The 27,165-nt window shown below is 59.3% G+C and overlaps 1 protein-coding gene across 2 annotated transcripts in view; it reads left to right on the plus strand.

The window, feature by feature from the left end:
• Positions 1 to 27,165, plus strand: part of SORCS2 (sortilin related VPS10 domain containing receptor 2) — a 448,567-nt gene that overhangs the window by 262,957 nt on the left and 158,445 nt on the right. For both annotated transcript variants that reach the window (XM_043573043.1, XM_043573044.1), the window contains exon 3: positions 10,559 to 10,658. In XM_043573043.1, the coding sequence (XP_043428978.1) occupies positions 10,559 to 10,658 (100 nt within the window). The remainder of the gene's footprint in view (positions 1 to 10,558; positions 10,659 to 27,165) is intronic.

A 27,165-nucleotide genomic window follows, 5' to 3' on the forward strand; every position in this document is an offset into this window, starting at 1 on the left:
TGCTGCTGCAAAGGGCCCGCATCCTGTAGGCGTGAGCCTTTGTGTACTGTTTTCAGTCTCCTGATGAGTTTCCAAGACGTCTTTGGCGTTTGCATGGTATGAGGGGTCTGGTTCTGTCTCATTTTCTAGGTTGGAGGAGGGAGAAGGGGCCGTGACCTCTGCCCTCCAGCGGGCTGCCTGGGACAGTCTGGAGTCTCCCGGACAGAAAAGCTCTGCTCGGGGCCAGGAGATCTCAGTCAAAGTGGCTCCCTGGGCCCTTCGGCCGCTGTGTGACTTTGAGGAAGTGACTGCCCTTCTCTGGGCCGGTGTCCTTTTCATGGGAGAGGTGGAGGTGGGGGGGTGGAGGTGGGGTTGCCGAGAGGCCTCAGGGCCCGCTTGGCTCCCACAGCGAGGTCAAGTGCCGAGAGCCCGTGTAGGGCTAGCAGCGTGTGGGTGAGGCCTGGGTGGTTGGTTGGTCCGTGCACTCACTCGGCCGCATTCACTGCCCCTGCTTTACACAGGCCTCGGGCGAGGGGCTGGCCGGAGAGCGGGTCGGACACAGTGCTGGCCTGTGAGGGGCTCTCAGGGGCGTCATGGGAAGTCCATCACGGTGGGGGCAGGTGTCCCCGGCAGCCGTCGGCGTGCGGACGAGGAGACCGCGTGGCGGGGTGGGAGGCCGGCAGGCGATGTGTGCCTTCACCTCTTGAGGCTCTGCCCTGAGTTCACCTTGGCTCTCTTCCCAGCCCTGCCTCCCCCCTGTGCGGACAGGGGGCTGACACGCCCCTCCCCATGTGCCTTCCTCGGCCTTCCCACTGGTCTGCTGCTGTTGGGGACTCTGCGTTCATCCCGAGGGTGTGGGGACCCAGTGGGGGTCGTCCGGAGGGAGACTCGCATCGTTTGGGGGGGGGGGAGAGGAAACTCGCTCCGGTTGGAGAACGGGGGCCTCTGGCCAGCACCCTCCGCAGGTGTGATCAGCTGGAGAACACGGGTGATGTGGGCCCGGAGAGCTTCCTGCCGGCTGGGAGGCCCGTCCCCGGGTGCACGTGATGCTGCCAGGCCCCCCAGGAGCCCCAGAATGTGGAAGAGGCTGCTTCCGGAAGGGACGGGAGACGCCCCTCCCTAGCCCTCGGCCCTCGAGGAGACAATTCCCGATTCACAGGAAGCCTCGGTCTTCTCCAGCGGGTCCCCGCTCCCCCTGAACCCTGCTTGCTGCTGGAGTTGTGAGTGTGCAGGTTGGAGCTGCCTCTCTCGTCTTGCACCGTCTTGGCTGCTGGCGAGGACTGGGGGCCGCGTGGGGTGGCACGGAGCTCACGGGCTGGGGGCTGGGCCGGGCTCTGCGGCCACACTCAGCTCCTCTGTTCCTTCCGTGCTCTATGTCTCGTCTCCTCCTCGTCCCTACCTCGTAGGGGTGCTACCCGCCCTTCCTCACCTCGTGGGGGTGCTACCCACCCTTCCCTACCTTGTGGGGGTGCTACCCGCCCTTCCCTACCTCGTGGGGGTGCTACCCGCCCTTCCTCATTTCGTGGGGGTGCTACCCGCCCTTCCTCACCTCGTGGGGGTGCTACCCGCCCTTCCCTACCTCGTGGGGGTGCTACCCGCCCTTCCTCATTTTGTGGGGGTGCTACCTGCTCTTCCTCACCTCGTGGGGGTGCTACCTGCCCTTCCTCACCTCGTGGGGGTGCTACCCGCCCTTCCTCACCTCGTGGGGGTGCTACCCACCCTTCCCTACCTCGTGGGGGTGCTACCCACCCTTCCCTACCTTGTGGGGGTGCTACCCGCCCTTCCTCACCTCGTGGGGTGCTACCCGCCCTTCCTCACCTCGTGGGGGTGCTACCCGCCCTTCCTCACCTCGTAGGGGTGCTACCCGTCCTTTCTTACCTCGTAGGGGTGTTGGGAGGACTGTAAAGTGAGCTGTTATGTGCAAAGCATTTGGGTCTCGTGGGGGTTGACATATGGGGGAATGATGAGTTATTGTCACCGTTCCTATTATCTCATCTGATAACACAGACGACTTCAGTCTCACATAGAGACGGATTGTCCGAGGTCCAAAATCCGACAAGGGTGGAGGCGTTCTGCTAGCCCCGGGCCTGTCAACTTCGGCCCAGAGAGGGGTCTTCAGGGACCCAGTCTGGAAACGGATGTCTGTTGGCCCCTGGGTTCGGCTATTCAGTTTTGCCATCGAATCAGCCTTCGTTTACCTTCCAGGAACTTTTTGCCGCGAAAATTTGTTTTTCAACCCGATATCCCCAGTTTCATGACTTACAAAATTCCTTGACGCTCACTGAAATGGAGAGTGTTGTGTCTATTTCTTACTTCATTTCTGTACTTTGTGTTAAAATACTCCCCGTAGCATTCAGAAATGGAATTCGCTTCCAGATCGCCAGGATCTCATCCGCTAATGCTTAATATGTCATTCCGGCTGCCTGTGGCAGACATTGGGTATACTCCCCAGTCATTCAAAAACTCAATGTAGAGGCGTCAGATTCTATAATCGGATGGATTGGCATAGAAAAGTGTTGTCATCCTGTGCCAGGACCCCCTAAGAATAAGTGAGGACCCTCATTTTTAAGGTATTGAGTCGGATGATGTTCTCAGGTCCAAAACCACATTTTTTAAGAGCCACAGAAGCTCAGAACTTCACAGAAGAGCCCCGCTCTTGGGATGTAACCCTGGGGAACAATGCAGCAGAGATTAAAGTAGTGAAGATGTTGTTTATGAAGGGCAGAAGGGCTGGGGACGGCAGTGCCCGGGGAACAAGTGCAGTGCTTGTAGAAATGCCTAACGTAGGTTCAGGCTAATGAAAGACCCACCAGCAATGCCGCGTGGCCTGGATGGAAATGCCACACGGCCAACAGAAATGCCAACCATCTCGTGCTAAAATCAGAACGAATGTCGTGTGTGCATGCTGAAATTGCGATACTGTAAATATACTCACATGCGGACAAGGGCTGGACGGGCATGGAGGGATGAAGGGGCCCAGTCGATGGTTGAAGCACAATCTTCTTTTTTTTGTGTGTTTATTTATTTTTGAGAGAGAGAGAGAGAGAGAGAGAGAACACTAGGGATCAGAGGTGCAGCAGAGAGAGAGGGAGACACAGAATACGAAGCGGGCTCCAGGCTCCGAGCTGTCAGCACAGAGCCCAACGCAGGGCTCAAACCCACGAACCATGAGATCGTGACCTGAGCCAAAGTCGGACACTTAACCAATGCGCCCCAGATTGTCCTCTTATCTTTAAATGATTCCGAGAAGAGTGGAGGATGTGTAGGCCTATCAAGAAGGAAATGTTACTGTAAGTGGATTGGTGAACTTCTGGAATTTTCCAAAGGGTAGACTCAGGTCAGAAGGGTAGCCTACCCTGGCCCAGCCCCAGAGCCAAGCCCGGACCTCTGGCGTAGCAGCTCGCACAAGCCCCGCCGTGCTGGGGCTTTCTCACCGCGGCCCCACCGACCCTGTTCCAGGACAAGGCGGCTGCTGGCTGGACGGCTCCTCGGGGCCACATTGTCTGTTCTGCAGCAACGTCTTTCTGTGGTATTGTGTGTCTTATTCTGTTTGGGTGTTTTCTGTCTGAAATGACAGTTTTGGACCTCAGAGGGGCTTGGCCCGCTCCCAAATCAGCCGGTTCCCTGGGGGAGTGCATGCATCAGTGTGCTTCACCCTGGGCACTGGCAGGAAGGGCTGGCCTTGGCCAGGGCTGCTCCTGGCCAGTGACTACCCTGTCCCGTTCATACGAGGTGCTCGTGTGGCAGTCCCAACAAAATGCAGAGCGATCCACGCTGCCCCCCCCCCCAACCCCTCCACACGCCCACCAGGTCATGACTATCAGACCGTCACCTTTCCCCGGGCGTAAACCCAGCCAGGCCCCTCCAGTGCCCCATCGGAAACAACTTCCTCAATTAACCCTGAAGACGCGGCGATGTCCTGTCTGGTCCCTGGGTTGCTGGTCCGTGAGCCACACCTGGGGTCAGCTTCAGGGGTGCCCTCTGCCTGCACCTGTGAGACTTCCGGGCAATTGACACCTCCCACCCCTGCACCTGCAGCCACGGATGGCCCCGCCTTCTCCCAGCCTGCGGCCTGGGCTAGGCCGGCTCGCTCACCCGCCTCGGCCTTCGGACATGTGCCCAGCGGAGGGCTTGCAGAACGGCTGTAAAAGCAGGAATGTGTGCCAGGTGAGCCCCGCCCGTGGGACACGTCCAGGGACACGGGCCTCATTTAGCACGATGGCCATAACCCACTTCTAAAGAGTGCCCCCTCCTCTGCTGGGAAAAGAGCTATTTGCAAAGGTCCCGCCTTGTGCCGCGTCAAAACCTCCAGAAATAGGGGCGCCTGGGTGGCTCAGGCGGTTAAATGTCCGACTGTTGATGTCGGCTCAGATCATATCACGGTTTGTGGGTTCAAGTCTCACATCAGGCTCTGTGCTGGTGGCACAGAGCCTGCTTTTGGGACTTTCTCTCTCTCTCTCTCTCTCTGTCTCTGTCCTTCCCCCACTCGTACTCTCTCTGTCTCTCTCTCTCTGAAAATAAATAAACTTTAAAAGGAAAAAAAAAACCCTCCAGAAATAAAGCCAGCCAGACCCATGGTGTCCCCTATGTCCCCTTCCTTTCTCTAGAGCAGGAAGGAGGTACAAGGTGTGGGCGTCATTTAGAACTCGAGTCACATAGAGCCTGTGGCTTCGCCCTCTCTGAGCCCCGGCGGATGACTTCACCTCTTGGTATCTCATGTTTCTGGTTTGCACACTGAGAGCCACTGGCTGGGATGTGATTAGACGAGCTGAGCCCCCGAGTGTCTTCACCCTGGGGGCGCCGGTGGCCCATCCTGGATGGGGACTGCAGAGCGTTATTGGTGCTTCCCCCGGACTCCGCTGTGTGACGCTGTCGCCTCTACTCCTTCTTGGCCTCTGCACGGAGCACCCAGCTCCCCAGCCGGCGCTCGGGGCCGACGGCCAGCCCCCACTCCCCCTTATCAGGTGCCTCTTCCTCCTCTTCCCCTTTCAGCCCCCCAGATTCTCTGCGAGGCCTCCCAGACCCCACAGGCACACTTACAGGCTTCTGTGAGAGCACACACACGTACCTCCTCAGAGCTCCGTGCAGGCTCCTGGCACCTTCTCTGGCTCCATGGGATCTGTTAGCCCCTTTGCCGCAGGTCTGTGAGGAGGTCTTGAGGGGGACGGCATGCAGGAGGATGGGCCCGGGGCCGCGGGGCAGTGCCTGGGGACCCAGTGCTGTGGCATCATTTCGAAGTCTGAGCGGCTGGTACAGAGCATCTCCTGGAGGCACGGCCAGCTGCCCAAGATCCCTGCCCGTCCACTTCCGTGCACCGTGCCCAGCTCAGAGCTTGCACGTAATAGGTGCGTGGGAGACGTTTGTCAAAAGGACCTCGTGAACTGAGGGCGTTCACTCACACCAGGATTTTTAAGGATAACGCAGGGACTCACTGGAAAGGATGGGTCCCCTTTATGGCGTGACGAACAGCGGTGGCCAGGAGCCAGCTTGAGCAGAAGCGTTGCGCGAGCTGTCCCGCGGGGTGATCGGCTCCCGGGCCCTGCACCAACTCCCATCCCTGAGGTGTTGGTAGAGCGGCGGGGGTAGCGTCTGGGAGCGGCCTTGCCCGGCCCAGCTTCATTCCGGAAAGATCTGCTGCCTGTGGGCATCCCCAGTGCCGCGGCAGGTGGCTGGGAACCACGAGGGGACGCTCTGGTTGGGGGACAAGCTTGGAGGACAGGCTCGGAGAGGCGGGCTCTGGCCCCGTGCGGCCATGGGACCCTGCTCGCTGTGAGTTCAGACACGGAGAATCTCAAGCCCCCTCCTGCCCGCCTCCCTCTTGGCCGGCTGGGAATACGGCCCGGGCTGTTGCACAGCGGGCTCGAGTTAATGCTGCTGCGAAAACCCGCGGGCAACAGAGGTGCAGCTTCCTGGGTGGGACGGGCTTCGGTCCATGTTCAACTGCCCGCACGTTGGAGAGCGTTGGCCACCAGGCTCTGCAAGGGAAATGGAGTCAGAAGGTCCAGCCGTGTGGAGTGGGTGCCGTGCCCTGTGAACACCTCCAGGGACATCACTCAGCGGACAGCCTGGGTTTCCTGTAGTTACTGTGGGGTTAAGTGCTAAGCGATCCTTTCATACTCTCTGAGCCTCGGTTTTCCCATCTGTAAAATGGGAAGGCATGCTCCCGTTCGAATGGTCTTCCTGTGTCAGTTGAGTCCGTGTGTCCGCCCAGAACCTGGCATCCAGTGCGTGTTGAGCGTGTGGTTTCACTGGACGCCCCCTCCCCCAGGCCCTTCCGTCAGAGGGGCCCCGCTCTTCACATCCCGCCAGCGGCCATGGCGAACAAGGGTGCTCCCCGCCCTACCATGCTGTGCTCCCCCTGGGGCCAGGGCTGTTTTCTTCCTCAGCTCACCCCCCTGGCAGGGCCCCGACTCCCCAGTTCACATGCAGAATCTCGAGCCACATCCTGGATTTTTCTGGATGACTTGACCAGCCCTGGAAGTGCCCCAGTTATTGCCATAATTCTCTTCCGCTGATCCTGTGTCCGTGTATGAGACCCGGCAGCAAATCAAAGCCCGCCAGGGGTCCCGTGAGCTGTCAGTGCCGAGAACCAGACCGGCCCCTGGGTGAAGCCGGCTCAGAGTCCGTTCCTTCCCATCACCCAGTCACAGACGCCGCGCACGGCCGGAATCCGACCAAAGCTCAGAACCGCTTCGGCTGCGAGATCGTACCCCTAACGTCCGGTGGGAGAGCCCGTGAAGGACGCCTCTGCACCCCTGTAAGACTCTGGACACGTCCCTTTCCTAGCTGGGCCTCAGTTTCCCCAGGTATAAAGTGCAGGTGGTAATTCTGACCGTCTGGACCGGCGACAGGGGTCTTCTCGGGATGCCCTGCCACCTGACCGGTGCAGAACGAGAGCCAGTCCCCAGCACCCGTGCAGCTCCAGCAACCTCTCAGCCCAGGGTGGGTCTAGCGAGGTCAAAGAAAAGAGGAGACGTGGCGATGGAGACATAGGCCCGCTGGGGGAGAGCCGGCATACAGGGAACCCCGGAGCGGCCGACCGGGCAGAGCATCCGCTGCTGGGATCCATGTGAAGCAAGTTTTTACATCAGAGCAACTTAACCCAGCGACCAGCAGTGGCCCTGCCCTCCCTGCACGGCCAGCGTTTCCGGGGAGATCAAGGCCTGGCCCCCGGACCCTCTTTCTTCGTTACAAGGGAGATACTCCAGGTTGGCGCCCGGGAGCCCTTGAACGCTGAACCACACGTTAGCAGCGCGTCCTGCTTGATGGGAATGTGGAGGCAGGACAGGATGTCTGCGCTCTCACGACAGTGACTGGCGGGCATTGGGGTGCGCCTGCGCAGGTTAGCCGTCAGCACATACGACAGCATCGTGCTCATTAGAGAACACAGCTGGGTCCACACACAAGTGCACCCTCCACCAGGGGGAGGTCCGCAGGGACCCCACGGCCATGACCCTGAGCCTGCCTCCAGCTCGCTTTCCTCACCTCTCTAATCTCACGCAGGTGTCTCTGCCACTGTGTCATCAGCCCGTTACAGACCCGCATTGGTCACTCAAAGATAAAGAAACCGCCTCTCACGGAGACCAGGCCTCACCCAAGGCCGTGCCCCTGCAGGGGCCCCCGCCACGAAGGCGGGCCCCACCTTTCGCACCTGCCGTGGCCTTCCGGGGGGAGATGGGTGGGAGACAGGGGCTCATCTGCACCACGGGGAGGGGTGGGAGCCGAACATACGTCCCTGCCAATGAAATAATTATAGAGGATGAAAATGGCTCAATTAAATTATTTTTTAAAAAGTGAATATGTACAAACACTCAGCAATTAAGCAGCCGATTTGCAAAGAGCGACTTTCCAACTGCGCCTGCTTGCCTGCCCTGTTCTGTTTGCCCGGTTTCAGAGCCTGGGTTTTTATTTTTAATTTGAATAAATGCAGATTGGAATAATCAGGCTCCGCGTTCCCAGATGCGCTTGAGGAGGACTTGGAGGGGGTGGGGGTGCAGAGTGCGGAGGAAGGTCACCCTGGGGGAGGGCCTGGCACGGAGGGGTTCAGGGGTCGTGGGGGCAGCTGAGAAAAGGGCCCGTGGGGGTGGAGCCACGAGGGCCGGTGCCCGTGCTGGGACGTGATCACATCTCATCCCCACGTTTCCCTGGGAAACCCTTGCTGCCCAGAGAGGGCAATCTGCTCACCAGAGGTCACACAGCCTCCAGCTCTGACAGCAGAGCGCCTCCACAGGAATCCAGTAAGCATTTATTGAGCACTAGCTGTATGCCTGGGGGTGCGGATTCTAGGATGATCCTGGTGACCGCTGTCCTCACTGACCGTGTGATCTGCACCGACTTCAGGAGGAGGCCGCATTAGGTTTACAGTTGCAGAGGGCCCAGCTTCTGGCCTGCCCCCACTGACCAGCTGGGCTCTGAGACAAGTCATTTTCTATTTCCCAGACGTATCCACGGCAATGAATTCCCTTCTCTCCCCCTGCGTACTTGGGGGCCTGGCAAGAGACAGGTCCCCTGCACAGTAGGAGAGGTGGGGTCCGATGTGGGCCAGACGCTGCTCAGGCTGTCTCCTGCTGGCCTCGGCTGTGTGTCTGTGTGTCCGTGTGTCCAAAGTCCCCTCTTCTTATGACACCAGTCCTTGGACCGGACCCGCCCTCCTCCGGTTTGACCTCAACATAATTACATCTGCAAAGGCCTTGTTTGCAAATCAGGTCGCATTCACAGATTCTGGGTGGACGTGAATTTTGGGGGGACATTACTTAACCGGCTACAAATGGCTTTCCCCCAGCCAGGCGCAAAGCACTCTCTTCCTTCCTGCCTGCCTCTGCCCCAAATCGCCGTGTCCGAGGGGCCTTCCCTGCCCCTCTGAGACTGCAGTCCCACTGACCCCCCATTCCCGCCCGGATCACACCGGCTGCTGCTATGTTTCCTGTTTAGCACCCCCTCCCCTTGCCGCACTAGACCCGCTCTCCCCGCAGCCCACACCAGCAGGTGCCCTGGGGCGAGCAGGGGTCAGCAGGCTCCTGTGACCTGGATGGGGACGGGGAGGAGTCTGGATCCTGGGGGGGCAGCTGGGCGGAGGCAGGTGTGTGTCGGGGATGGAGGGAAGGGGTGGATGGATGGCAAGGTTTCTGGGAGGCAGAACCAATGGGCAGGTCTTAGACCCAGCTTGCTGGGAGGAGAGCAGAGGGGTCATGAGGCTCAGAGGTTTCCATGAATCCAGCTTGGAAACACGGCGTTTGGTTTCTGTGGAGACTGGCATTTCCTGGGTCTCTGGGTCAATCCTCTGCTACTGGGGCCCTGGCTCCCTGCTTCCCAAAGCAAACCAGTTCTCTGATTTTTTGAGAGTAAGTGCATCTCTAATCACCCCTCCAGCAGGGCTTCCCCAGGGAGGCCAAGGGCAGGGAGGGACGGGCTCAGCCGATCCTCTCCTGGCTGCCCCACGGAGGGGACTGGCCCCCACCAGCCTCCTCTGGGAGTCAGGAGGCAGAGATTGCTCTCTGCCCTGGTCTGGGAAGGACCTTGTGACCCTGAGGCCTGTGAGCCTCCAGCTCACAGCCGGGCCTGCTTCACAATCACAGCACGTTTTTTTGTTTTGTTTTTTGTTTTAACATTTATTTATTTCTGAGAGACAGAGAGCAGGCAGGGGACGGGGCAGAGAGAGAGGGAGACACAGAATCGTAAGCAGGCTCCAGGCTCCGAGCTGTCAGCACAGAGCCCGACACGGGGCTCGAACTCACGCACCACGAGATCATGACCTGAGCCGAAGTCGGACGCTCAACCGACTGAGCCCCCCAGGCGCGCCCCCCCCCAGCACGTTTTAATGGGGTTTCAGGGTCACGGAGATTTTAAGCTTCGACATGGAATCGATTCCACGTCCTGATGTGTCAGTTGCTTCCAAGCAACAGATGTGAAATTGCCCTGGTGACCTCTCCCCGTCTCGCCGCGGTGGGGAGCCACATTCTCCCCTGCACCTGTCACTCCACAGACAGGACAGTGGGCGCACAGGCGAGGAGGGGCCAGCCCGCGGTTCAGCTGGTCCCCCGCGTGGAGCCAGTGGTGGTGCTGGGGCTCGCCGGCCGATGCAGGGCTTGGCTTGGGGCCTGGTTTCCAGCAGCTCCCGGAGCCTGGGCACCGCCTGCTGTCACCCACAGTCTCCGGGCTGTGTGGTCAGGGGGTGTGGGGGTGGGGGGAGGGTGTGGCTCCCCGGAGGAGCCTGGGGTGCAGAGAGGGAAACGGAGGAGCAGACGGGCTCCTGTGAGGCCTCAGCACACGGTGAGGAACGTGGAGACACGCGTGTAGCGAGCGGGCCAAGATAGACTTAGGGTCAGGGCAGATCACTGCGGAAGTCCAAGGAGGAGGCGACCCGTGGGGAGTCTGGCTGGCATTCACCGACTCCCCGCCCAGCTCCCAGACCTGAGCACGTGCTCGGCGACCCTGCGGGAGCCCAGTCTCCTCCCTTGTCACCTGCGGCATGCTGCTCCGGGGCAGAGGTTGTCTTGGGGCGCTGCGCCCACGCGGGCTGGATAAACCTGCAGCTGGAGGGACACCTCGCTGACACCTGTCTGTCGTCCTGTCCCCCCAGGTCCTCGGACTTCGGGACGTCCTACACCAAGCTCACCCTGCAGCCCGGTGTCACCACGGTCATCGACAACTTCTACATTTGCCCCACGAACAAGAGAAAGGTAAGAGGATACCGGGACGGCTGCCTGGTCGGCACAGCCGGGCTCCCGGCCACCGCGTGCGACGTGACCGCCTCTCCCACGACACCCTTTCTGGTCCGTGATCCATTTGGACGGCTGTGTCTAAAGGGCCAGCTGGGACTTGGCAGAAAGGCTTGGGCACCTGTGTGGACGTGTCTGCCTTCTCCCTGCTCTGAAGACAGCGTCCGTCCGGCGGTGGTGGGCGCTGGGGAGCCGGGAAAGAATCCCTCCGTGGTGTGGGGTCGTCGGAAGGCAGTGGTGAGCAGTCCCCCTCCTCTGCTGGTTGTTTGGTTTATTTGGTTTTGGCTTGGCTTCCGTCTGTCATCTGAGATGCACTTTCTGGTTTTCTTGGTCTGAGTGTGTCTCCTGCCTGCCCCCCGCCCGGCTGTGGAACAGGGACACCCCGCCAGGTTCTGTGACAGGACCCATTTGCACACCTGTGCCTGCTTTGTGGCCACGTTAGGGCCCCAGAACGAGGTCAGAGGATGCTCCGGGGCAGAGAGGCCCTATGTGCTTGACCGCTTCCCAAGAAGCAGCTGAGTGTCACTGAAAGGGACTCAGTTGGACAGACCGGGTTCCTCACGGGAAAGGGGAATCGTGACAGCGGGGATTAGAACCCAGAGCCCCGTGGTTGTTCAGCGTGAGGCTGACCCATGGGCGCTGACAGTTGCTCTGGTGACTTTCCAGGAGAGGTCAGAGCAGCGCAGAGCCCGGGAAATCCTCTGTCACCAGCCAGGAGGGTCCTAGGTACCCAGGAAGGTGCCAGGGCCGGCCCGCGGGCGGTGCCCGCCTTTGGAAATGAAAGAGCAGAAGCAGTGAGGGAAGGCCAAGAGCTGGGTTTCTGAGGCCATGAGGTCAGGGAGGCCTTTACGGGGAGGCCGGGCAGGACAGCTCTGCTCCTGCACAAGGCAGCCTGGGACGTGGCTCCTCAGAGCCTCGATTTCCTGGCCTGTAAAGGGGGTGGACGGGAAGGTTAGCGAGATGATGCACGTAGCGGTGGACGTACAGTGAGGGGGCTTCTGGGTTGGGCAGGGCCTTCGGGGCAGGCCGGAGGTGACGCGGGCTCGTGGAGCACTGGTCAGCGCTCTGATCGGGCGAGACTTCTCTGCAGGCAGCCCAGGGACAGGGAAGCAGCAGGGGGACGGCTGCGTCTTTAACACAGACAGGACCCCCTGAGGATTTGCATGTTTAGCCTGGAAATGCCGGTGGGGGTGGAAGGTAGGGTCTGGGGGTGGGCGGGCTGTGGTGGCCCAGGGGCTCAGCCGACATTACCCGCGTGGAATGAATGCCACAGCCAGCAGCAGGTCCCCCTGAATGAATGATGCCCACAGCTGCCCTGCACCTGCACCGCCCCGCTGCACCTGCTCTGGGCCTGCGTGTGAGGAGCCCGGGCTCCTCTCTGGGCTTTCTCTGGCCACCCTGCGTTTGCAGGGGAGCCTGGGGGATGGTGCCTGGGCTGGGGTGTCCCCAAACTCAGTCCAGCTCTGCCACATCCCCCAGTGAGGGGACCTCAGGGAGGGCTGAGCCCAGGTGTCTCGGCTGTGAGTGGAGGCAGCAATCGAGGAGATATCTGACTGTTCACAATTGCCACCGTGGGGGGGAGGGGCTGCACAATGGCTCCCAAAGGTGTCCCCTCCCCGGGCCTGTGACTGTCACCTTACATGGCAAAAGAGACTTCACAGATGTGGTTAAGGATTTTGAGAGGTTGTCCCGATTCTCCTGGTGGGAGAATGTAATCACAGGGCCCGCATCAGAGTCAGAGAAGATATGGGGACACAGACAGAGGCTGGGGCTAGAGCGGGGGCACCTTCTCTTCTAGAGAGGCTGGAAAAGGCCAGGAAAGCCTTCTCCCCCTGGAGCCTCCAGATAGGAGCACGGCCAGCTGACAGCTTGGTTTTGCATTTTCTCCCTCTGAACTGTGAGGGAATAAATTTCTGTTGTTTTAAGCTGCTCAGTTGTGGTAACTTGTTACGGCACCATAGGGACTCACACAGGGTCGTTTTGAGGGTGGACTGGAGGGGGGGCCGGGGCATCACCCTGCCCCTCCACATCCACTCTGGATGGAATCAGCCTCCCCAGCCCGCTTCGCGTGGCCTCCAAGGGAAGCCCATGCCCCCCGCCTTCGAAAGCATGGACCCTGCTTCCCGCTGGACCTTGGACAGAGAAGCCAAATTCAGGTCCAGGCTTACAGAGTGCTCTGGCTTCCGTCCCCGCTCTGATCCCTGCAGACGTACCCCACATACCTCAGGACTGAGCTGACCCCCACTGTGGTCAGGCTGAAGGGGCTGACGGGCCCACTGAGGCATGCACTAGCTGCTTCAAAAGACCCCGAGACCCACGGGACGGGCGTCCGCCTTGGAGGCGGGCAGGGACAGCAGTGAGGGCTGGGCAGGAGGGCGGCCTGGGGGTCGGTCGGCTCCTCTCCTTCTGCTGGAGAGTCGCGGTTGGGCCCGCCTCTGGGCCCAGCCCACAGCCCACCAGCCCCAGGACCTTGCCCAAGTTCTGAACCGCCTGGTTCCCGGGTTTCTCCTCGGCGGAATGGGGGTAAAACCAGCGTCTACACAGTATGGTTGATGGGATGAAATGAGGTGCTATTTGCCAAGTGCTCAGAACAGGGCTTGGCTTACGCAAAGTCCACGCAAGTGTCCCAGGACCATTGTCCTTAGTAAGTCTCTTACCAACCACCTGAGACTGTGAGGGTAGGAGCTGGTTCTGGGGTGACTGATACTCCCATGGGGGTGGCAGTGGTCAGCTGTGTCTATCAGGGAGCAAGGCCTGGCCTGGGGGGGTGAGGGCCCTGTCGGTGTCTGTGATAGGTGTCAGGAGAGGGGCACTGCCTTCTCAGGCCTGCCCACACCTCTTTGCGTGGAGGGAACAAGGCAGCCCCAGTCTCCGGGTCTAGAAAATGAAATGTCGGGGTGCCTGGGTGGCTCAGTCGGTTGGGCATCTGACTTCGGCCCAGGTCACGATCTCGGGGTTCATGGGTGTGAGCCCCGCGTGGGGCTCTGTGCTGACCGCTCGGAGCCTGGAGCCTGCTTCAGATTCTGTGTCTCCCTCTCTCTCTGCCCCTCCCCTGCTCGTGCTCTGTCTCTCTCTGTCTCAAAAATAAATAAAACATTAAAAAAAAATTCAGAAAATGAAATGCCAGGGGCGCCTGGGTGGCTCAGTCTGTTAAGTATCTGACTTCAGCTCAGGCCATGATCTCACGGTTCATGGGTTCGAGCCCTGAATTATGCTGACAGTGCAGAGCCTGCGTCAGATGCTCTGTCCCCCACCCCCTCTGCACCTCCCCTCTGCTCGCTCTCTTCTTCAAAATAAATAAACATTTAAAAACAATGAAATGCCAGCTTCTCTGCCCGAAGAGGTGGGACTGGCACTGGGTGGGGCCGGGGACAGATCCCGCTCTCTGGGAGGGCACGACCCACTGGAGGCTCCAGGTGACCGTGGGTCTGGGAGGCAGGGAGCCAGAGGCCCGTGCTCTGGGCCACAGGCAGTTATTTCCACTGTCCCTGCCTCAGTTTCCTCATCTGTCAAGTAGGCTCGTAACAGGGGAACGAGGATTACATGAGTCGATACATACGAACGACTTAGATCGGGGCCTGGGACACGGTGGTGCTGTGTCCCCAGAGCCGCCCCTGCAGGAGAGGGCCCTCGGTGGGGCTCAGTTTGACTTGCGTTTGAATATGTGAGGAGGAGAAAAGCCACAGTCACGGCTACAGCAGAAACTGATGTGAGGTCGTACCAGGAAGGAGTGGGGAGGTGAGGGTTCCCGGCAAAGGTAGAGGGAAAGATCGGGAGGGCCTCGGGCTGGTCTTCAGGCTTCCGAAGGAGACTCTAGGGAACCGAGGGCAGCCTGTGCAGGCCGCTTTGTGGACACCGTATTTTATCCACCTCAATCCCAAGTAGGTACAGCCCTGAGCACTCAGCCGTATCAGGAGACGTGCATGCGGGGGTCGGGCCTGGGGCGGGGGCGGTGCCCTTCCAGGAAAGAGATTTCTCCTGCATATAAAGCAAACTTCCTTCTGTCTCTGCATTACTCGCCCCTTCACTCGTGGCTTCTTGATTCTGCGGCCACACCGCGGTGAGCATTCCCGGTGCGCCGGGCCCTGGGTCAGAACCAGATGTCGGCCACACCCGTTTATGTGTGGGGAGGGGCGCACGACTTGGGGCTTCACACTGTCACCTCCACTATCCCGACGAGAAAATGGGCTCGGGGAGGCTGGGAGACTCGTCCAAGTTCATCCAGACGGCAGGCGGCAGAGTATTCCCCTTTCACTGATGCAACGAAGGTACCGAGCGTCTCTCTGTGCCTGGGTCGTCTAGACGCTCTGGGACGCTCGGTCTTACCCTGAGCTCCCCAGGCACCCTGCAGGATGTTCTGGACTCCTGTGCTCTCCTCCCAGGGGGAGACTGGCAGCTGGGGAAGGAGACACACGTGAGCGGAACCCCGGCTCCGCTTGGTTCATCCTGTGCCTCAGCTGGGACCCCAAGCTCCCTCCCAACACCAGCGCCCATCCACTCGACAGATGTGGGTCGAGGCCCTGGTGTGTGCCAGGCCATGCGCTCGCTACCGGGGAGAGAGGACCTTTTGTCCTTCCCATCTTGTAGGCAACAAATCCACATTACACGCCTACTGTGCGCTGGGGGCCCCTTGCTGGACACGGGGGCTGCAGAGGTGAACTGGACAGACAACACTAACCTTCTCGAACCTTGAGGGTCTAGTAGAGGGCCGAGGCACAACCTCTCATGCTGTGTTTTGTGGGGAGGAACAGAAAGGGGGCTAAAGTCAGCCTCCCGCGGAGAGAGGATTTGTCCTCCAGTGAGTCTGGTCTGGGAGAAAGTCTGGCCCTTATTTGTAGAGCCTCCTGCCTCTCCTGTTAGGGTAATGGATAGACTTTGCAGGAAGATGTGAATACTATTAGGAGTGCATTTAGCAACAATTACAGGCCAAGCGGCACTTTATAGCTTCTTAAGAGACCACTTTGCAACCTGTCTCACAAAATAAATTCCCCTTTAATTTTGTCTTGCCTGCAGTAAAACCAGAGCTCCCTGGCCTTGCTGCCCACGGGTAGGACCTTGTACCACTGTCACGGCAATGACCTGAGGCTCTGCCCCCCCCCCCAGGTCCACAAACATCCCCTGTGGGCCTTCCCTACTGTCTGCAATCCCCACCTTAGTTCTGGATAGCTGTGTATTTCTAACTTGGCCACAGAACACCACGGCCGTGGGCCGAAGATATCAAGACATGGCCTGCGGGAGCTGGTTGGGGCGTGGGATTGCTTTCAAGTGTCGTGGCTTGTATTAAAGATTCACCTGAATGTTCATTTTATTCCATGATACATGAGTGTTGGTTTGAAAACTGAAATGACACACATGCCCACTTTCCATGAAAAGCCTTTGTCGACCTGATGACCCAGGACAGTGCTCCCAGGTGAAGCACCAAGACCCCTGACCCAGCCACCACCACGTGCCCCCGTCCCCACCGGGCACACGGTCTCTGATTTGAGAAGCGAGTATTGATCCCCATCAGTAAGCACATCTGTGTGTCCGACCTGCTCCCTCACCTGAGACGTTTCGAGGGACTGCCATGTGCCAGGATTTCACTCAGGATAGAAAAATGGAGCAAAACAAAATCTTGTCAAGAAGCTCGAGTGTCTGAGAGCGGAAGCAATCCACTCGGTGGGGGCAGTGCTGGTGGTGATAAAGAACGCCGAGTTCCGAGGAGCCTCACGGGTCAGCTTTGGTTTAAGGAGCTTCACGTGTGTTCTCTTGAATCTTTGCGACAGCTCAGCCAGGTAAGGATCTGTGCAGGGAGGCCAGGGCCAGACAGGTCCGAGGTTCCCCACACCTGCCGCCCAGCAGGGGGGACCCGACTCAGGATTTGCCCCCAGGCCCAGGCGACCCTTTCTACTTTGCACAGCCAAAGCCACCTCTGAGCCCCTGTGTATGGAACAGCCTGTCCTCGGGGCCAAAAAAGTGGCCCTCCAGTGGGAGGGAAACCTAAAGGAGGGGGCGCGGGCCTGGGAGCCGAGTCCAACCCAGGCTGCCCTTCAGCCAAGGCTCTCTGGACTCAGAGCTCTCACCAGGAAAGACAGGGCCGCCTGCCTCTGGCCCTTGTGCCCCACTTGGTGCACCTGTGTGCTGTGGCCGAGGTGAGGCCCAGTCTCCTACAGCCTGTGCCTTGTCTGCTTCCTCGGGCAGTCACAGTGTGTGAAAGGACAAAAGTCACCCCTTGTCTCCGGGGGTCTTTTCTGGTGTACCTGTACCGGTCAGCCTTTCTTGCATCCGTCTCAGATTTGGCTCCAGGAGCTCTCTCGCTGCCTCTGTCTCCCTCTCTGCCTCTGTCCTCCACTCAGCTCCCCTCCCCTGCTACCCTGTCAACCTACCAGGTCTCTAGCCCTGAGCCCCAACCAGTGTGGAGGCCCCGCCCTCTAGAGTGGAGGCCCCACCCCTCCCTGATGTGGAGTCCCACCCCTCTCTAGAGTGGAGGTCCTACCCCTCCCTGGAGTGGAGGCCCCGCCCCTCCCTGGAGCAGAGGCCCCGCCCCTCCCTGGTGTGGAGGCCCCGCCCTTCCCTGGTGTGGAGTCCCACCCCTCCCTGGAGTGGAGGCCCCGCCCCTCCCTGGAGTGGAGGCCCCGCCCCTCCTTGGTGTGGAGGCCCCGCCCCTCCCTGGTGTGGAAGCCCCTCCCTGATGTGGAAGTCCTGCCCCCACTCCCTCCAGCTGCTGACCTCTTGGCCACACCTGCCTTGTTTCCTCATTTGGGGCCTTCTAGAGGGAGCTGAGGTTAGCCCAGGTCCCATGGACATGGCCACTGCAAACCCTCTTCGATGCTCAGAAAGCACCTTGGCGAGTGACCTCTGGCCAATCAGGTGCAGGTTGGAGAGCAGCAGCCCCACATCAGTCTTGCTGCGGGGTCCCCGGATGCCGTGTCCAGGGTCTGGGGAAGCCCGGAATCTGTTTGCATGTTTGAAAGCGTTCTCAGCAGCGAGGGGTTAGTTTTGTTTGTTTCTCTTTGTTTTGGCCAGCCAGCTGCCTGTTCCCAGGCCCCAGCAGTGTGGAAGAATGTCAGGAGAAAGGGGCCGGGCACAGAGTGGGGAGACCCAGGCTGTGAGGGGTTAGGATCCCAGTATCCCCCCCACCGCCCACCTCTCTGAGGTGTGACATGGGATTTTAATATTGTGCACCTCATGCAGCTGGGTTGGGGGGTGGGGTGAGATGATGTGTGACTCAGCCTGGCCCCCGTGTGGGCATTAGAGAGCCCCTGCCCCGCTGGTCCAGGGCCAACGCATGTAACATACAGGACACAGTGCCTGGCACACGACTGGGACCCTGAAAGGACCCAATCTGCCCATTGGGCACCTCTCCCTGGATGTGCCACGGGGCGTAGACCCATTCTTTGTGTGAATCTGACACCTGTGGGGTGTCATCAGGTGAGAGATGGTGAGTCTGAGCCTGGGTGGGCAGAGATATGGTGGCAGGGGGCAGGGACAGGGTCAGAAGACCTTTTGTGGGTAGCTGGTGCCCCCAGCCTTTTGGTATGAGCAGTGGGTGGGTGGGGTGCCATTGCCTGGGGTGGGGGGCCCTGGGGAGGTGGCTGACCTGGGGGTGGGGCGTGAAGGGCCCGGGATGGGACACCCCATGTACCCCACCCTGGGGAGACACCCAGGAGTCCCCCGGTGTGGCCACGGGGCAGTGGTCAGGGCTGGCAGGACAGGAGAGCCCTGTGTTCCTGAGATTCCCTGGGGTGGGCTCTCAGAAGGCACTCCCCCACAGCCTGGGATGGGCCTCCCTGTCCTCTTTCCCATTCTGGAGCTCTGGGTCAGCCTCGGCACGCAAGAGGAGGCAGATGGGGCAGGGTATTGATCCCCAGTGTCCCCAGCTCTCTTAGAACGAAGCCGGGGCCCCTGGAACACCTCTGCTGTCCCTAGGCCTCACCCCTCCCTTGGCTCAGCACTCAGGGTGGGCCTGACCCTCTGTTACTCGCGAGGCGCGGGAGCCCCTGCCTGGCGGGGAGATCGGCCAGACAGCGGAGCCCTGCCAGGGACTGGGAGGCGGGCACGGGGCTAAATGGGCCTTTTTCCCCCAATCACCGATGCTCTCCATTCCCCTCGAGAACCAGGCATCCTCTCCTGTCCAGAAGAAAAATGGCTCAATTGGGCCTATTGATGTACGGAGGCTTTTGTCTCAGAAATGGAGTGGATCCTGTGACAGTTCGGCTAATGCGTGGCAAATGACTCTCTCTTACAGCCCATAGCTCGTTGCGGGAGAGGGGAGACAGAGGGGGCTAGCCTCGCAGAAAGCTGGTCTCCTGGGCCTCGGGCCTGGGGAACTGACGCAACGCAGAGGGCGAGAGACCCTGGGTTCGCTCCTTTGAAGACAGTGTGCAGACCACACCCCAGAGATCACAGCCGGGAGCCAGGGTGTTGCCTCACGCGCCGAGGGGCCTGTGCAGACGTGAGTGGAGAACGTGGACACCGGAGCTGTCCCTGAGCACTCGGTGGGCCCGGCGTAGCCACAGCGGTCTTGTAAGAGGGAGGCGGGAGGAGGGGGGGCGTGGGTGGGAGAGGGAGGGAGGGAGGCCGGAAGATACCCCACTGCCGGCTGTGCCCGTGGAAGGCGCCGGGGGCCAGGGATGCAGGTGGCCTTGAGACGAAAGCACAAGGGACAGATTGTCCCCTGGAACCTTCAGCCAGGCCCGCACCTTGACTGTAGCTCAGTGAGACTGATTTTGGACTCAGACCTCAGAACTAGGAGAAGAGGCAAGCGTGCTGTTTTTTGCCCCCATGGCCAGAAAAACACAGGGGGCGCAGGGCTTCTCTGGCGAACGGAGGGGGGCTCTGCGGAGTCCGAGTCTGGACGGAGGACAGTGGGGCGGGCGTGTGCTGGCCGCAGCGCCACCGGGTGGAGGTCCGAGTGGAAGGTCCCACCGGCTCCGGGTCGCACGTGTCACGGGGAAGATGCGGGTCCTGGCACGAGGCAGAACTGGGACTCCGGAAATTTCCCGAGCCCCTCTGAGCCTTGTTGGTAAATGGGTGCCTTCGTCACAGGCTTTCTGTGAAGGCTGAATGAGACGTGCCGTCCACAGTGCTGGGTGTGTACCGTCCACAGCGCCGGGCCGTTGCCGGCTCCGTGCCCGATGGCATCGTTACCGATGTCACTGATGGTCACCCACTGAACCCACAGGGCAGCCGGGTGCCACAGGTGTCCTCGTCCTACACGTGAGCCGCCTGGGGCTCAGAGACGTGATGTAGCTCCCAGGGTCTGGGTGGTGCAGGAGGCGCGGCCGGGCTGGGCCCCCAGGCGGACGAGGGTTTCTACCCACCCTGCTGCCCTAGCTCTTTGGAAGTTTGGAGAAAACACGGGGAGACGCGGGGAGGCCCCTGAAAGTCCTTTGTATGCATATTTTTAGCATTGGTTTATGCGCGAACTCTGGCGGTTGTATTCTTTAATTTAAAAAGGTGCTGGGGTGCCTGGGTGGCTCAGTTGGTTAAGCATCCAACTCTCAAGTTTGGCTCAGGTCACGATCCTGGGGTCGTGGGATCAAGCCCTTGTGTCGGGCTCCGCCATGAGTGTGGAGCCTGCTTAAGAGTCTCTCTCCCTCTGCCCCCTTCCCCACACATGTTCTCTCTCTCTCTCTCAAATTAAAAACAATAAATAAAAAAGGTGCTGGCCGTGCCCCGTCCTTCCCTCCCTTACAAATACCCTGGCATCCAGGAATTTGGCAAGTCCTGTGGCTCATCCAAGGGGTATGGCTGTACCAGGAGAAATCGTCAGATACCAGGGAGGCCACAAGTCAAGGGACCGTGTTGTCTCCTGTACTCACGTGGGTCAGTGGGGAGACTGGACAGGCCACCTCACCTCCCTCTGAGTTAGTCTGGTTGGAAGTAGATTTATTACACCTACCTTCCATTTCTAATGTTCTGTGTTCTAGTTGTCTACCTTTGACAAACCAGCCACTGAGTAAACCCACCCTCACACCCCATGCTATGTTAGCCAGGACTCCTTGGATTAAAAGTAACGTCTACCACTCAGACGGGAAGCGGAACAGATTGGCTCACGTCACCGTGACGATCAGGGGAAGCTTCCTTCAGGCACAGCTCAATCCAGGGCCTCTACAGGTGACACGGGACAGTGTCTCTTCCCCCATCTCTCAGCTGGGCCCTCCTATGTCTTGGCTTCAATCTCAGGCACGTTTTTGCTGTTGGGCTGGAAAGCTGACCTCTGGGAATCGCAGACACACCCGATGCTTCGTGATCTCAGAAGGACTGGGGTCCTCCCCCAGGCCCCCATAGGTGCTGCACAGACCTATGCAGATCCAAGGGAGGGCTCCCATCGGCTGGGCAGGGGTCATGGGCTCCTTTCCTGAAGCAGTAGGTGGGGCCAGAGGGAGCTGATGCTCTGCACCCAGGCAGCTCTGAGTCGACCAGAACCTACCTCATCAGCTCACGGCCGCAGGGCTTGTGGAAGCCGCCCAGGTTGGCGGGATGAGTTCGGGGAGAGCAAGAGGAACTCCAGTATTTGCTCCTGGAGAGGAATGAATCTCACGTCCCTACAGACCAATCCCCGGGGGCACGGTTTGCGCGGGGCTGGGGAGGGCCTGCCGGCAATGCGCCACAGCCGCTCTTTTTTGACAGCCACGGGGAGCTGCCGCATTTGTGTTTCTTGTGCGGGTCTGTTGGCACTTTGAGCAGCCGAGGCTGAAAATGTTGGATCCCCGACCACAGTGATGCTCTCACTGTGAACAGCTGTGGACTGTGTCGTAAGGGACGGAAGGCGAGCGGGCCTGGGGGCCATGGGGACCTGCCTTCTGGGCCAGCCCCCGCCCCGCCCCTCGCCCCGCCCCCCGGCCCCGCCCCGGCCCCGCCCTGCCCTGGCTTGCTGGGCTGTCTGGAGAGGATGGCACTTTCCCTGGGCCTCGGCTTCCGCACCTGCCAAAGGAAGTCCGCATTCACCAGCACCACTGCTTTACGTGGCTGCAGTTAAAGTACGGTGGGCTGCAGCCGAGGGGCTTTGGTGGCCATCAACAGAAACCACCGCAGGCCAGCAGCAGCCAAGGGGGTCTTCACTGGAAAACTGTCAGGTAGAATCTGGAACAAGAGGACGGTTGGCGAAGGGCAGGAAGCAGGGGGGCTGCAGGGACCTTGCGAGCCGCACGGCTGCTGGAACAGGAACCCCGGTGACGCCCACCCTTGTGTCTCAGGCAGATCCTGAACTTGCCCTTGTGAAGGCAGGAGTCTTGATGGGCAGTTGCAAGGGGACTGTCCGCCCAGGGGGGTTGGATATTGTGTAAGAGGGAAAAAAGGGGGGTGGGTGCTGAGTGATCGCACACCCATCACCACACGGGGGAAGCAAAACGTCCACGTGTCCGAGCGCCTTTGTCCATCTGTCGACGGGACAGCGGGGTGGTGGTGAGTCAGAGACAGGTTTGGGAGGTCCAGGGGTCCTAGTTCAAACCCAGCTCTCCAGTTTACTAGCCGGCGTGTCCCTGAGCCTGTGGTGTGACTTCTCTGGGCCTTTTGCTCCCCTCTGTGAACCGTGGTGGATGGTAGGAGGCTTGGGTGCTCGGGGGCTGTGTTGGTGCTCACGCACTGCGGTGGGCTGAATAACGCGGGGCCTCCGTGTCCTGAGCCCCGGAACCCGTGCGTGTTGCCAGCACAGATGGGAGGAAGTTAGGGATCCTGAGATGGAGAGCTTCTCCTGGGCTATCCCGTGTGATCCCGGGGCTCCTTAAAAGAGGGAGGTGGAGGGTCCGAAGGAGAGAAAAGTCGAAGTTGTTGCACTGCCTGCTCTGGAGACAGAGGAGGGGCCACCAGCCAAGGAAGGCAGGCACCTCTAGGAGCTGGAAAACACAAGGGGACAGATTCTCCCCTGGAGCTTCTGGAAGGAACCAGCCCGGCCTACACTTTGATTTTAGACTCGTGAGATTCATTGCAGACTCCGACGTCCAGGACTGCAAGATAGCACGTTAGTGTTTTTTTGTTTGGTTGGTTTGGTTTTTTTGTTTTTTAATTTTTTTAATGTTTATTTTTGAGAGAGAGAGAGAGAGAGAGAGAGCAGGGGAGGGGCAGAGAGAGAGGGAGACACAGAATCCGAAGCAGGCTCCAGGCTCCAAGCTATCAGTGCAGAGCCTGACGCGGGGCTCGAACTCAATAACTGTGAGATCATGACCTGAGCTGAAGACGGCCGCTTAACCGACTGAGCCACCCAGGCACCCAGTTTATTTACTTTTGAGAGAGAGAGAGAGAGAGAGAGAGAGAGAGAACGTGCACAAGTGGGGAAGGGACAGAGAGAGAGAGGGAGACACAGAATCCGAAGCAGGCTCCAGGCTCTGAGCTGTCAGCACAGAGCCCTGTGCGGGGCTTGAACCCACAAATGGTGAAATCATGATCTGAGCCAAAGTCGGACGCTTAACAGACTAAACCACACCAGGCGCCCCTGCGTTAGTGTTGTTTTAAGCCAATAAACTTGTGGTAATTTGTTACAACGGTAACAGGAAACCAACCCCCACTCCTGGAGCTTGCTGTCACCTGCCCCCAACACTTCTGAGACTTCAGGGCACTGTGGTGGGGAGAGGGACCTCGCAGCAGGGTCCCAGCCAATGTCACCCCCCCCCTTGCCCCTTCTCCCGAGGAGGCTTTGAGGGTCTGCAGAGAAGCAAAGACCACAGGCCTGAGACCCCACCCCCCGGAGTTGGGGTGTTGATGAACCATCAGGAGGTCTGAGCCTTTGCTACCCTCCCTGCTGCTCAGAGTCTCTGGGCACTTCCTTTTTGCATTCATTCGTTCACTCATTCATTCATTCGTTTTTCTGGCCGCTTCCTTTTGCAACCTGGCGAGGCCCGTGTGCCTGCCTGGCGGACCACGAGAAGTCTGGCCTGCACCTCCTAGGCTGCAGGCGGTCCTCACTTGTCCACGCCGAGGTGCTGGTGCCACAAGAGGCCCGGCCGGGGCCACCCGGTGGGGACGCGGCTGCAGGCTGGGTGTCAGCCTGTTGTTTCCACCCAGGACCACAAGCCCGCGACCACACTCTGCGTTCATGCCGCCCCTCTTCTGCGTGGAGCATCTTCTACTAAGTTGTGCTTCTTGGGTTGCAGTAACAGTTGGCTACCAGCGACTTGGCCTCTCTTTCCGGCCACTTGGTTCCTGGAAGCTGTGGTCACCCCCACTGATTGCTTTTTGCCTGCCTTGCAAAGAAACGCTGGACAAGCGCCCAAGAAATGTGATTGCCGTTCTTAAGGGAAAGTAGCTTGGATATCGCTGCTCTGGGTCATTGAGCACAAACTCGTGCTCTCCCCACCCTTTGTAATAAGGGTTCTTTGAAATAAGTTGTAATAAGTTGGGGTTCTCTGGCCGGATAAGTTGGGGTTGGGGTAATACGTTTGTAATAAGTTGTAATAAGTTGGGGTTCTTTGTAATAAGTTGGGGTTCTCTGGCCGGATCTCCATGGGGCCTGTCCCTCCTGGCTGGTTTGGCAGGTGCACAGAAGCCCCCCTCTGGTGTGGCATTCACCCCTTGGTGCTAGCCATAGAAATAAGACCCTTGGAGGGTCCTGCCGTCACAAGGCTCCGAGTCCAGAAGGGGAGACAGACGAGAAGAGCCGGGTGGTCCTGACACAGGGAGGTCACACGTGCTGGGCCCGCGGGTGGTGGCACGCAGAGAGGCCCCTGCCCACGGAACACGGTGGCAAGGAGCCCTCCGAGGGGGGACAGCGCCCACAGGTGGTGTCTCAGGCCTCACGACCCGGCTGGGTGGGCTTGCCCTCGTGACCTCGGTGTCAGGTGTGGCTTCCCAGCCCCCTCGCCCAGCCCTTCGCCCTCCGTCCGGGGGGCGGTGAACGCAGGCGGCCTGGAAGCCGAGCTTTTCATCAGATGACTTTTATGTCATTTTCAAAAAACTGATGAGCGCCTCCTGGCCGGGTCCCAGTTTGCAAAAGGAGGCTGTGATTAGGGATGTGAATAAATTGTAATACACAGATAATACCGGCATGTAATTACACGGGTAATTATGCTCTGTAATTGTGAGAGTTGCCTGCTTCACAACCCGTGCCGTTCCTAACGGTGGCAGGCGCGGCCCATAAACAGATACCTAAGGACAGGGCCACGATCCGAATTCTAATTGTCATGTCATTAGAGAGCAATTAAATAGTTATTTGTCCCATAGAAATCAGCCATTCCGTGTCCTCCACAGTCCTGCCACACTTTTAATAAAACGTGGCCATCTCCCTCCCTAGGAAGGGCGTAAACACCTTCTCTCCCCGAGAGCGAGAGCGAGGGCCCACTTGAGAGGGGGCAGGTGGCGCCCTGAGGGCCCTCTGCAGCTTTGCCTCTTGGGTTTCTGACCTCAGAGTTGACCCGGTTTTCCGTGCCGTTGCTTGGAAGATGACGATTCCCAGGACGGTGTCTCTGGGCCACGGGGCACCGGCATTTTTCTGGAGCCACAGGTGGTTCCTGTGCTGGGACCCAGACAGCGAGGGCCGCGGGGCAGGGCTCCCCTGTGGGACCTGCCGGTGTCAGCCCTGCCCCCAAGGCTCCCAGGGTTCCCTGTGACAACGGAGCAAAGATAAGCTGCCGGAGGCCGAGCCCATGCCGGGAAGGGAGACTTCCCACTGGGTCGGGGGCTTGTGAGAGACAGCAGCCCTGCCTCCCCCGGGGGGCCGGGAAGACTGTCCATGAACTACCCAGTCAGCTGGGCATCTCCATGAAGGCACCCTGTTCCCAGGGGCAGCAAACTGACTTTTCTCCCCACTCCAGCCACTCCAAATGCCTAGTCCCTACAGCCCATAGGGCGGGGAGACAGGTGTGCGGTCCCCCAGCAGTGGGTGAAGGAAGGAGGCGAGGAGGAAGGAGAGGATAGTGGTGGAATACAGCCCCCTGAGAGAACAGGGGAAGCAGCAGGGGGCTGGTGGGGCCCGGCACAGGCGCAAGACCCCAGAAGTGTCGGCGACAGGGCCGAAAGCCACCGTGGAAGCCGGAGAGGGCAGAACCGCGGGGGGAGTGCATCCATGGGGTGAGGGCGAACCTGGGGCGTTCTCACAGACGGGGTGGGTGAGAAGGAAGGTGCCGGCCGGAGACAGAGGGAGCCAGCCCGCCCGAGAGGCCGGGCGATTCCAGACCAGAACCGGGAGGCGGCCGAGCCACAGCCAGTGTCAAAACGGGTCCCGCTCGCCAGATGGCAGAGGGGCCCTCCGGAAGCCGAACTCACATTCTGGATTTTCTTTCTTTACTCGTGATGGGCAAAGGAGCTAGTGATATATCTCAGGAAAGAAAAACTATTTGTAAAGGGAGAAGAGTCAGGCCAGTACAGACGTGTTTTCAGTATCACGTTTCGACATAATAAAGGAGACTTTGGGGTCTGCACACAAGTGTGGGGAAGATAGGATCTCGGAGTTTTATATCCAACGCGGCTGCCGTTTGTGGTTTCCAGGAACGTGGGAGGATCTTCAGAAAGCAGAACGTCCCAATCTATACGGCCAGGTACCTGTCTTGAAAGGACAATGCCGGGGCGCCTGGGTGGCGCAGTCGGTTAAGCGTCCGACTTCAGCCAGGTCACGATCTCGCGGTCCGGGAGTTCACGATCTCGCGAGATCTCGAGTGATCTCGCGTGAGTTCGAGCCCCGCGTTGGGCTCTGGGCTGATGGCTCGGAGCCTGGAGCCTGTTTCCGATTCTGTGTCTCCCTCTCTCTCGGCCCCTCCCCCGTTCATGCTCTGTCTCTCTCTGTCCCAAAAATAAATAAAAAACGTTGAAAAAAAATAAAAAAATAAAAAATAAAAAAAAAAAAAGGACAATGCCTTGAAAAGGTGTTGTGGCAGCAGAGAAATGGATTTTGCTCGGTGCTGGGGAGGAAGGTAAGGTCTGGCGCAGGAGCTGATGGGGAGGACTGGGGGCAGGCGTGTCCCAGATGCAGCTTAAGTAGGGGTTGTTGTTGAAAAATGGATGGAAACCAGACGCACGGGTCAAAAATAACTCTTTGGAAAGGAAAACTCACCTTGAAATGTTGGTTACTGTGAATATAAAGACTATGATGTTGAGAGACAGGGCGGAGGCGGATGAAGCTTCTGGACTCCTCTCTACACATAGGGGGAAGTCCAAAGACAGCACTTTATGTTCCTTGTTGGAAAAATATAAGTCAAAGGGCATTTTAAGGAAACTTGGGATGACCTTTCGTTCAATCCCGTTCGGCTCATTCCTGTGCACTGGAGCCATGCGGCCACACACACAAGCACACGAAACAGCAAGGAAGTTTCTAGAACAGGGTGACAAGTATTAGACACAAACCACTCATGACCATAGAGTAGAGGTCCACTTCTTGCCCCTGATGTCCTGAGGGGAACCCTCGACGTCCTGTGGAGGAAGGAACCGGGCAGTGGGCACCAGACAGGGATTGCCCCTGTTAAAAAATACCCCGGAGGTTCTCACCTGCCGTATGCTCCCGATGCCGGAGGGTTGAACGCATTGAGCCCAGACTGCTTTGCAAAACAAAGTATGAAGG

Source organism: Prionailurus bengalensis, chromosome B1 (assembly GCF_016509475.1).
Source record: "Prionailurus bengalensis isolate Pbe53 chromosome B1, Fcat_Pben_1.1_paternal_pri, whole genome shotgun sequence".
Taxonomy (NCBI): domain Eukaryota; kingdom Metazoa; phylum Chordata; class Mammalia; order Carnivora; family Felidae; genus Prionailurus; species Prionailurus bengalensis.